This window comes from Primulina huaijiensis, chromosome 11 (genome assembly GCF_012295235.1).
Source record: "Primulina huaijiensis isolate GDHJ02 chromosome 11, ASM1229523v2, whole genome shotgun sequence".
In the NCBI taxonomy this organism is placed as follows: domain Eukaryota; kingdom Viridiplantae; phylum Streptophyta; class Magnoliopsida; order Lamiales; family Gesneriaceae; genus Primulina; species Primulina huaijiensis.
Genome location: NC_133316.1, coordinates 11,893,648 through 11,905,995, shown reverse-complemented (window position 1 = coordinate 11,905,995; position 12,348 = coordinate 11,893,648). Strand labels below are relative to the sequence as shown.

The 12,348-nt window shown below is 34.5% G+C and overlaps 1 protein-coding gene across 1 annotated transcript; it reads left to right on the top strand.

The window, feature by feature from the left end:
* Positions 1–6,666: 6,666 nt before the first annotated feature.
* Positions 6,667–7,182, top strand: LOC140988384 (uncharacterized). The gene has a single exon (XM_073457404.1). It carries the CDS (start codon positions 6,667–6,669, stop codon positions 7,180–7,182), a length of 516 nt encoding a protein of 171 aa, XP_073313505.1.
* Positions 7,183–12,348: the final 5,166 nt, after the last annotated feature.

Below are 12,348 nucleotides of genomic sequence, written 5' to 3'. Positions count from 1 at the left end.
ACCTCCCTTGCATGCTTTCTACTTGGGCTTGTAACAATTACAAGGCCCATGGACTTTTATTTAAATGTATCAAACACATTTGAGACCATTTTAACTTTACTTGATTTTACTCAAGCCCATTAGTTTAATAATTATTTCTAATTGGGCTCTACAAGGCCCAATGTTGTTGAAATAATTCAACACTTGAATTAATTTAATTATTTGGACTCTACTAGGTCAACTAGGGTTTAATTAATTCAACACTTGAATTAATTTAATTAAGTTCATAATAATGTTCATGAAAGTCACAATTTTCAAATACATTATTTGTTTGGCCAACTTTTAATTTAGGAATACTTACTCAAATTAAAAATTACATTCTTCTTATAGAAGTCATACTTCTATTTTTATTTACGCTTATAAACTCCTTTATAAGCAGTTCAACACATTGAACTATTTTTACTTCTCAACGTGATCTAGAAAGTTAGCACTTGTATGACCCTCAATAGTTCATTGATACAACTAGCCGTGGGTTCACATCTCAATGTGATTCGGGACTAAACATGTCCTTATATGAGCATACCCCAATTGCTCCATTCTTACTTATCAACTCCTTGATAATAAGAACGTTAGAACTCAAGTCTGATAATACCCAACCAATCATGTTAAACGCCTAGCAGCATCGCTTACATCATTCCCTATGTATCAAATGATAGTGCCTGCAAGAACCATTCAATTATGGTTAGCGTACAGTACAGTCCCTTCATCTCATATATCCCGACCGATTCGACAACCATTGGTGTATCGAGAGTTGTCAATGAATCGATACTATGTGTCATGTCGTAGTTGCATCGATGATGTTATCTATGAAACCCCTTTCATAATTACCACCATACTCTGATACTAGATTTCATACTACATACACATAGGATATTCATACCCGAAGGTAAGCGGTGAATCCCTGAATACAATGCATCAACTCCTATATGTTTCGACAAGGCACCCAACCTTGCCACCTGATGACCCCATGAGAGTCGGTAAACAAGTCAAAGTACAATCCTAGCACATAGAGTCTCAATGTTGTCCCGGGTCATAAGGACTAATGGTGTACAACCATAAACTAGGACGTTTTCACTCGATAAGTGAACAACTTGGAAAGTCTTTTATGGAGGGTTGTTTAGTTCACTCTACAAGGAGCACCTATCTGCATGTTCGGACATCACAATGTCCCCTACCAATGAAACATGATACTCACATCGCAGATACTAGTCTCGAACTCGAGCGACCTATATCCTTCTTAGCGGCGGCTGAATCGACTAGGAACTATTTAGAATACAGTATTCCAAATATGAGTTTCATCATACTCATCATACGAGCATCTCATATTCTTTCTACTATTTGTATATTCAAGGACTTTATCTATGCAACTAGCATGAATATACAGATAAAGAAATGACAAAACAATAATTTCAAATATTATTAAAATAAAGTTTGTTTATACATAGAGTTTCATCGTGAACACTCGGCCAACACTTGGCTCGACGGGCACCTACTCTAACAATGACATCAACTTTTGCTTTATCAACTTCAATTCCATGAGATGACACAACATGTTCTAAAACAATCACAGAATTAATCATGTAATGATATTTTTCCTAATTTAAAATAAGACATTTTTCCTCTCATTTTTTAAAACTTTTTCCAAATTTTCATGACAATTATCAAATGTATTCCCAAAAACAGTTAAATCATCCATGAAAATCTCCAAAAAATTTTCAACCATGTCATTAAAAATGCTTAGCATGCATCTTTGAAATATTGCTGGGGTGGAAAATGATCTCTGAATGCAAAATTTCCAAAAGAACACGTGATGTAGTTTATCTTGATCTTCGAGTGCAATGAGAATTTGATAATAGTCTGAATGTCCATCAAGAAAGCTGTAGTAGGGATGACCTGCTACTCTTTTTAAAATTTGATCCAAAAATGGTAATGGAAAATGATCTTCTCTAGTGGCATCATTTAATTTTCTATAATCAATACACATCCGCCAACTTGATGGGACTCGACTTGTTAACAATTCACCTTTTTTATTTTTTATCACTATGATGCCATATTTTTTTGGAACTACTTGTGTTGGGCTTACCCACTTACTATCAGAAATAGGGTAGATAATCCCAACATCAAGTAGTTTGACAACTTCAGTTTTTACAACATCTTTCATGTATGGATTTAATCTCCTTTGTGGTTGTTGAGTTGTTTTAGAATTTTCTTCTAAGTGAATTTTGTGACTGCAAATTAATGGATTAATTCTCTTGAGATCTTTTAGTGTCCAACCAATTGCATTTTTATGTCTTTTAAGCATATCAACTAATTTACCTTCTTGATCACTTGCTAGTTTGAAAGAAATTACCACCGGATATGTTTCATCTTCTCCAAGAAATGCATACTTCAATTCTTCTGGCAAGGGTTTTAACTCCAATATGGGTGGTTCTTCTTTGTTCTCATAATTTGCCTCAAATTCTTTCTCTGATCCTGGTAACGAGTGATACCTGATAAAATCATCAAGATCAATTTCAATATTTTCTTTAACACTATCAATTGAACAAATATCTAATTGGTCACGAGTACTCCCTTCTGGAATGTTTTCTTCCACAAGAGTTTCAATAAGATTTTCATCTTCACTTTCATCTCCTTTGTCATGTGGTTGCTTACAAAGATTAAAAACATTAAGCTCCAAGGTCATGTTACCAAATGACAACTTCATTATTCCATTCTTGCAATTTATAAGAGCATTAGAAGTTGCTAATTATGGACGACCCAAAATTACAGGAATTGCATTACAAGCTTCAATATGTTGTGTATCTAAAACTATGAAATCGACAGGATATACAAAGTTATCAACTTTGACCAACACCTCTTCTACCATACCTCTTTGAACTTTAACAGATCTATCGGCAAGTAAAAGTGTTACCGAAGTAGGTTTTAACTCGCCTAGATTGAGTTCTTGATAAACTGAATATGGAAGTAAATTCACACTAGCTCCAAAATCAAGCAAGGCTTTTTTAATATTTCGTTCTCCAATAATACATGAAATAGTAGGACAACCAGGGTCTTTGTATTTCAAAGTATTATTATTTTGATTAATTGCACTTACTTGTTCGGCTAAAAATGCTTTCTTTTTCACATTCAATTCTATTTTAAAGTGCACAAGTCTTTCAAAAATTTGGCATATGACGGTACCTGCTTTATTGCATCTAATAAATGAATATTTACATTTACTTGTTTAAAAATATCATATATATCAGAATTCATATTTGCTTTGTTTGTATTTTTCAATGCATGAGGGAATGGTGGTGACACTGTCTGTTGATCCTCCTCTTTGCAAGTTATGGGTTCCACTTCCTTACCCATTGGAGTTGATTTACCATCATCTTCACAAGGTTCAAGAATGGATTTTTCCACAACCTTACCACTGCGAAGGGTAATAAAAGATGTTACCTGATCCATCGATTGAGTTCCAGAAGTTCCAGTTTGTGATTGATGATCCTTGGGATTAGGCTGTGGTTGTGAAGAAATTTACCTTTTTCATGAAAATTAAGTGAAGATGTAAATTTAGAAAGAGTATCTTTCAAATCTGTCATGGTTTGAGCAGTTTGAGTATTGATAGACTCTTGCTTTGCAATAAAAGAATTCAATATATCTTCCAAGTTCCTTTTAGGTGGAGGAACATAAGGTGCAGAATTTTGAATATTTTGTTGATTTTGAAAATGTGGTTGTGAAAATTGTGCAGCATTTTCATTCCTCCAACTAAAATTTGGATGATTTCGCCAACCTGGATTGTAATTTTGAGAAAATGGTTCAAAATTTAGCCTTTTGAAATTGTTCAAAACATTGGCTTGTTCGTGGAGACATTCTTTAAAAGAGGGTAAAGTGGGACAATCTTTTGTAGAATGATCACTTGTATCACAGATGTGACACGCAATTTCTTGAACAGATTTTAATTGACCATTCTTTTTCAATTCAAGTGCCTCAACTTTTCTCGCTAAAGAGGTAAATCTAGCTTGGAGATCATGTTCATCTTTGAGGGTGTACATACCTCCACCAGTTGTGGGAGATTGAATCTTGTTTGATGGTTCGATTGTACCTACAGTGTCCCAATTTTTAGCATTTTCAGCTAATGAATCGAGATATTCAATTACTTCGCTTGGATCTTTATCTTCAAATGTTCCATTACACATAAATTCAACAATTTGCTTATCTTTAGGTGTTAAGCCTTCACAAAATTGAGAAACAACTCTCCAAATTTCAAAACCATGATGTTGACAAAGATTAAGCAATTCTTAATTATATCTATCCCAATACTGATAAAAAGTTTCTCCTTGTTTTTGAGTAAAAGTGATGATTTGACTTTTGAAAGAATTTGTTCTATGAGATGGAAAAAACTTTTTCAAAAATTGTTGTTGCAATTCATCCCAAGTTCGAATGGATCCCGATCTAAGATTTTGTAGCCAAGTTTTAGCTTTATCTTTTCAAGAAAAAGAAAAAAGCTTAAGTCGAATGGTGTTCATGCTACAATTTAGATCATTATATGTTTTGCACACTTCTTCAAACTCTCTTAAATGCATGTATGGATTTTCAGAATCAAAGCCATGAAAGTTAGGTAAAATTTGGATAATACCAGGCTTAAAATTGAAATGAGATGCATCAGGTGGAAAAACTAGACATGAAGGTGCAATAGTATGTGTAGGATTCATGTGATCTCTAAGTGTTCTTCGTCTATCATCATCATGTTTAGATTGAATTTCATCTTCATTTTCTTGGATGGGTTCTTCCGCCGTGTTTTGTGAAAATAAAGGGTTATTTCGAATGAGTCGACCACTAAGTGTACGTGACCAAATGCTCTTGCAAATGTAAAAGAAAAACACACAAAAGAAATTAAAATTCAATGAAAGAAAAACAAACTATAAAAAAAATTAAATAGACTTGAAATTAAATTATACTTCACCGGCAACGGCGCCAAAAACTTGCTTTAAATGGTTTGTAAAACCAAACAAACATTTAAATGATACCAAGAAATTAATATTATAGTATATTCATATATAATAAATCAAGGCATCCACTTTAAATGGTTGGTAATACCAAACTAACATTTAAATGGAACTAAGAAATTAATATTATGATATATTCATATAAAATAAATCAAGGCATAACATTTAAAAGGTTCCAAAAATTTAGTGTAACATATAGCAACAATAAATCAAAACTACCATTTATAAGTAGGGTATAAAAAATGCTTAAAGAAATAAATATAACATAAAAAATAAATAATGATTAAATATTATAAAACATAGATTATTACCTTTTAATAACCTTATTATCATACCAAGAGCTTCACCTTTTCATCTCAACCTTGGGAAGTTAGCTACTCATTATTCAAAGTATAAAACTTTGAATATGAAATCAACATGCTAATTATATTTAAATGAAAAAATAAAAGAAAAACAAAGAGAGAAAGATTATGAACTCAAATATTTGTTTATAGAATAAGGGATATCCCAATTCATTACAATGCACCCCTATTCATAGCCAAATTTGGGGAAACAACCACAAATAAAATATTATTTTTTTACACATAAGTCTTCATTGGTGTTCTAAGAAATTATATCTTAATACAAATCACTTTTGAAAATCTTCCCATCCGAATTTTCTTTTCCACATAAAACAAAACATGTAGATAATTGAGTTGTTTGAATTGTTTTTTTTTTTTTTTACCATTTGACCAAGTAATTTGAGATATATGATCAAAATAGTAGAGCATGGTATAATTGTCACTCATTTGGTAACTTTATTAGTTTCTTAATTTGATCCCAATTGTGAGAAGATTTTTATCTCATGCTTGTCACCAACATTGTAGATATTATCATCAACTTTCTACAGGTCCAAGAATCATCTTAATCTCATTTGCAACGCCACAGTTATTCTTGTTTTATCGAACCTGTAAAAATAGTAAAAAGTTATAATTAAACAACAAATTATTTTTTATACAATTTATTATAAAACATATAATATTTAAACATTTAATAAAACAAAAACTATAAATTTATATTATAAAACATTTAATTAATGTACAATTTTTATGTTTATCACATTTAAAATCGCCTTATTCTGGAAATAATAAGCATGAATGCTAGCATTGAATTGAGGTGCATGGAACTTGATGACTTAGAATTGCATGTTTCAAATTCTAGAATTTAAGAAATTGAATTATTGAAAACACTAGTTATTTGGATCAAATTATAAAAGGTTGAAATTTTTAGTGGCTTAATTGAAATTTATGAAAAATAAATAACGAAAACCTAGTGCAAATTGAAAACTTATGGGACTAGATAGAAATTTTCAAAAAATTTGAGGGGTCTTTTGGTAATTTGCGAAATTTAAGGGGTTGAAATGAAAATATGGGAAATTAGAGGGGCCTAGATGATATGAAACTTCTAAATTTTACGACCTTAATCGAGAATACTACAAATATTACCAGGATGAATATCTCAAGCGCGAGTAGCTACTTACACTTTACTAGATTCTGGAGCTATACATTCTTTCGTATCTGAATCCATCGCGAAACAATTAGGAGTCTTACCAGTGGATGTGGAGTCGGGATTCAGAGTTACAGTGCCTTCTAGCGAACATATGGTCTCTAGTAGCATGGTTAAGGATGTGGAACTTAAATTACAAAAGAATATTATACGAGCGGAACTTATAGTATTACCAATGTCCGAGTTCGACATTATTTTGGGGATGGATTGGCTCACACTGAATGGGACTACTATTGATTTTCGATGGAGGTCAGTATCTATTAGGCCATCGAATGGGAAAGCATTTATCTTTGAGGCGACGCAAAACAATCAAATGCCGCATATTATTTCATGCATGCGTGCGAAGAAGCTTATTCAAAAGGGTTGCCAAGGTTTTCTCGCTTGTATTGTATCTTCACCCAACACTCACAGTCGATCTATTGAGGACGTGGAGGTAGTCAAGGACTTTCCGGGTGTGTTCCTCGAAGATGTTTCTGGTATCTTACCCGAGAGAGAGGTGGAATTTGCTATTGAATTGACGCCTTGTACCATGCCGATCTCTAAAGCACCATATCGCCTAGCACTTGCTGAAATGAAAGAATTAAAAGATCCAATTCAAGAGCTACTATAAAAGGGATTTATTCGCCCTAGTTTCTCTCCATGGGGTGCGCCAGTACTATTTGTGAAGAAAAAGGATGGGAGCATGAGACTGTGCATCGATTACAGAGACCTGCATAGAGTGATAGTGAAGAATAAGTATCCATTGCCCCGAATCAAAGATTTGTTTGATCAATTGCAAGGAGCTTCGGTATTTTAAAAGATAGATTTACGATCTGGATGTCATCAGCTGAGAGTAAAAGAGACGGATGTGTACAAGACGGCTTTCCGAACGCGTTATGGGCATTATGAGTTTTTAGTGATGTTTTTTGGATTGACTAATGTTCCGGCGATCTTCATGAATCTCATGAATTGCGAATTTCAGCCGTACCTTGATCAATTTATTATTGTTTTCATCGATGACATATTGATCTATTCCAAGAGTCGAGAGGAGCATGAGCAGCACTTGAAGACGACCTTGCAAGTATTACGAGATCGGAAATTATATGCCAAGTTCAGAAAGTGCGAGTTTTGGCTAGAGAGGGTGGCATTCTTAGGCCACATCGTGTCAAAGGAGGGAGTAGAAGTCGACCCATCTAAGATCGAGTCAGTCAAGCAGTGGCTAGTGCCTAAAAGTGTGATGGAGATCAGTAGTTTCTTGGGTTTAGCTGGCCACCATCGTAAGTTCATCAAGGGTTTTTGTCTGTTGCACTACCCTTGACATCTTTGACAAAGAAGAATGTGAAATTTATATGGGGACCGGAATGTCAAAATAGCTTTGATCTGTTGAAGCAAGCACTCACTTCAGCGCTAGTTTTAGCAATGCCGACAGAGCAAGGGGAATATGTGGTATTTACTGATGCTTCGAAGATAGGATTGGGCTCAGTTCTTATGCAGCATGAGAAAGTCATAGAGTATTCATCTAGACAACTGAAAGTACATGAAAAAAGTTATCTGATGGATGATCTTGAGCTTGCAGCAGTCGTATTTGCGTTGAAAATTTGGAGGCACTACTTGTATGGTGAGAAATGAAAGATCTTTACCGATCATAAGAGTCTTAAATATTTCTTCACCCAAGAGGACTTGAATATGAGACAAAGACGGCGGCTAGAGCTTGTTAAGGACTACGACTGGCTACCATCCCGACATAGCTAATATAGTTGCGGATGCCTTGAGTAGGAAATGGACAGTCTTGGCCCATCTATCAACACAGAAGCCTCTACAAGCGGAAACTTAGCGCTTCGATATTGAAGTTTATGCTAGGGAAGAGGCCCTTAATCTCGCTACATTGACAGTGTATTCCACTTTACGAGATAGAATTCGAGCCGGACAGTTTAATGATGAGTAACTGCAAAAATGGAAACAGCGAGATGAATCAAAGAGCAGCACATTATATTCAGCCGAGGATGGCGTTGTTAAGCATCGAGGTCGACTATGGGTTCCTAGTGGTGATTCACTAAGAGTTGACATTATGACGGAAGCTCACAGTACCCCTTATTCCGTTCATCCCCGAAGTGCCAAGATGTACAAGGACCTGCAACTTTTCTATTGGTGGCCGAGGATGAAACGAGATATTTTATGCTTTGTAACTAAATGCTTGACATGTAAGATCCAAAAATACGATAACGTAATCCAACTATATGCAAATATCAGAAAAATGGAAACTGACTAATTAAATAGTTTTGATGGCATGAATTAAATATGATATTCATGATTTCTTGTTTAAAAATAGGGTTTATTGTTAGAATGCATAAAACTGAGTTTTAAATGTTACACGAAACACGATCGAAGAACAAAGACCGGGGAGCATATAAGGGAAAAATATTTTATTAAATAATTTTTTTTAATTGTTTAATGTGTGGTGTATTTTAAATGAAACTTTCGAAAATGCGGCGTTTTGAGGTGTTTTTATACGCCGAGTCGTATTTTTAAGGTATTCGATTTTCGATGAAAATATTAACTTTCAAGAACTCAGCTAATATTCTCAAGAACCTCTCTAAAAAAAATATTTTAAATATTCACTAAGGGGCTTAATGAGTCTATTAAACCATGTTAGTAGGCCTAAGCTTGCACACATGATTTAATTAAGAAATAAAAGGCCCAAACCCTACCCCAAAACCCCAAAAACACATGCACACATCACTCAACAATACAAGTACTTCTCCTAGCAAAAATAACACGGAACACACATCACTTTGAGAAGGAAAATCATGTGGCTTTGAAGAGAAAAAATCAGCAAGGTCCTTCGTTCGTCGACGTTCGTCGCATTTCAGCATGTTTTTCGTGCGTAACATACGCAAAGGCACGCCTTAATTCTTCTCTTTCTCATCTATCACACCATATTACATGATTGATGCATGTTTGCATGCATAAATACATACACTAGCTTGTATTTTTGTTTTTATGGTTTATTATGCATAAAAATAGAGTTTTTTTTTTTTTGTAAAACTCTTCCTAATGGTGCACAAAGGGGCTTCCATGATAGGGTACCTTGGAGGGAATTTTTTCCAACATGTTAAGGGTCCATAGATGCCAAGACAAGGGCTGCACACGTATGGGAGAAGGCATGAACAAAAATATTATGTATTAGAGTCCTAGGGTCGGCTAAGTCGCGGGTTGCTTCCTAGGTGCATGTGGCTGCTAGATGCTCTCAAGGGCACACCCAATGGTATTAATAGGGCTGAACCAGGGTCATTGATTGGCTGCACGACAGTGGAACGAGGGTAGACAGGTGTCACGCCTAGGAGAGTTGTGCAAGGAGTCCTAGGGCGCGGGCGAAAGGCCTGACCTTGTTTGGGCTAGTAGGTTCAGTCCAGCAGCATGTCATGGGTTCGTTCTATGTCCTAGGATGGATGGGTAGAGGATGGACATGGTGGTCAAGGGCTGGAGGTGAAGCTAGCCTAGGTTCGAATCATATTAGGACTAGGACTCTTGTGCAGAAAAATTCAATAGCTTCCTAGGCATGTTCAAGGGACTTAATGGGCTGGAATTTGTTGTATATGGGTTAGTTAGGTGTTATTAAGCTTTGGTTCAAGTTTGGTAAATGTTCGTTAAGTTTCGAGTCCATACGAGTCAAAACCTGTGTGTATGTCTAAGTTTAAAAACAAATCGAGGAATTTATTGAAAAGATAAATTTTAAACCTAAGGAATAATTAAGGAAATGTTTTAAGGTAATTGGTTAAGTTTGAAATGATTTGGGACGTCGTTTCGAGGTCTAAGGATAAATGTAGAAAGTTTGGGTTTCAGGGACAAAATGATCATTTTACACTTGAAAAATATAAAACGTCCTGGCAGTGCCATGAATGCTGTAAAATATGTTAATATGTTTATTTTAAATGTTTATGAAATTTTATGATGAAACTTTAATGCTAAAAGATATGTTGCATGCTTGATTTAAAAGAAAAATGATGTATATGTGCATGAATTTTTATAAGTGATGGAAATATGAAAAGTTGAAGCAAGTGAATTGATTATGACTAGTACGATGATACGATGATATGTAAAGTCAAGGCTCGGTTGATGGGTGAAAGTGTCGCTGATATCCCCGCCGCCCGATACCGTGGTAATACGTAGATGGATCCATCGACCTTCAGCTAATACGAAAGTCACAATTGATGATCTGAATTCAGTAAAAAAGGAAACGTATACGTATATGAGGAAAGGAAATATGATATGATATGTTGGAAGAAAAAACGTTAAAGTTAATGTTCATGAAAAGCTATTTTATTAAAAGTATTTTCACAGTTGCTTGTGCATGTATATGTATTACTTGTTTTCATGATTAAGATTTGCCGAGTCAATCGACTCACTAGGTGTGATTGATGCAGGTGAGCATGAGATTGATGTTAATGGAGGTCTTGATAGTTGATCTTGCTGGACTGAAGGTGCACACGACCCGAGGACCGTCGCTAGTTTTTCGCAAATAAAAAAAGTTTATGATTTATGATTACTTAAAGATTTTTATGACTTATGATAATTTTGAGAGGTTTTTGAGAGGATGTTAGAGTTAAGTTTATTTTTGAAATCATATTAGTTTAGGTTGGTTGACGTTTTATGACTTTATGATTTGAATTATTTTCTTTTGGATTTTTAAATGATAGTAGGTTGGTTTATTTTTAAATGGTGCAAAATATTCATATTTTAAAAGTTTAGTGTTTCGGCCGAATGAATTAAGAATGGAAAAAAAATTCTGTACTTTTTAAGAAAAACTAGCAGTGGACGTTTCAGTTGGTATCAGAGCAATGTTCCTGCAAATGGTTGTGCCAACGTTAGTTCCGGAAAGCTCAATTGTCAAGCCTCAAGTCTGTAAGTTTAATTGCTTTACATGATTTTTATGATGATACCTGCACGTTTACATGGTTTATATGTTTACGTTACATGTTTAAAATATTTTTGAGGTTAAATGATATACATGCTTAAAGTTGCTCAATAGGGGATTAGTATATGCTGCACGATTGGAAACTAAGATTTAAATGCGTGTTGGTTACGTTAGAATTTGGAAAAAGTTCAGATATAATGCCTCCTAGACGAGCACCTAGTACCCATAGGAAAGTTGAGACTAATGGGTATGCTGCTACACGTCCTCTAGAGGGAGTGACACGTTTCTTTGAGCAGCAAGCTCAGCATGCTCCGAGGCCACAACACGACATATATGATCAGTTCCGGAGACTGAGTCCGAAGAAATTAGGTTGCATGCTCTACTATAATTGGATTTAAGGAATAAATTATATCCAAATAAAAATTTTAAGGCTTAAAATTGGGAGAAATTGAGATTTGGGGTGTTCTTGGCATAATTCGAAAGTTTGGGGACAAAATTTGAAAATTTTAAAAATTCAGGGACTAAATTGCAAATTTTAAAATTCTAGGGGTTGTTTTGCAAATCTTAGGTAATTAAGGGTTGTTTTGACAATTTCTGAAATCCTAGGGGCTAAAACAATAAATTCCGAAAGTTTAGGGCCTAATTTGATATAATTCAAAATTTGTGGGGCTAAAATGCAATTTTCGAAACTTTTGGAAACTAGAATGGCAAATTTCGAAATTTTTAGGGATGAAAATGCTATTTTCGAAATTTTAAGAAGGTTACAATGTATTTTTTTCGAGAAATACAAAGGTCCTAGCATTTAATTTTCAAAAATATTTGGGAAAATAATGATAGATTCCTTAAGCTTCAACACGAATAGATTTAACGGCGTATTCATCG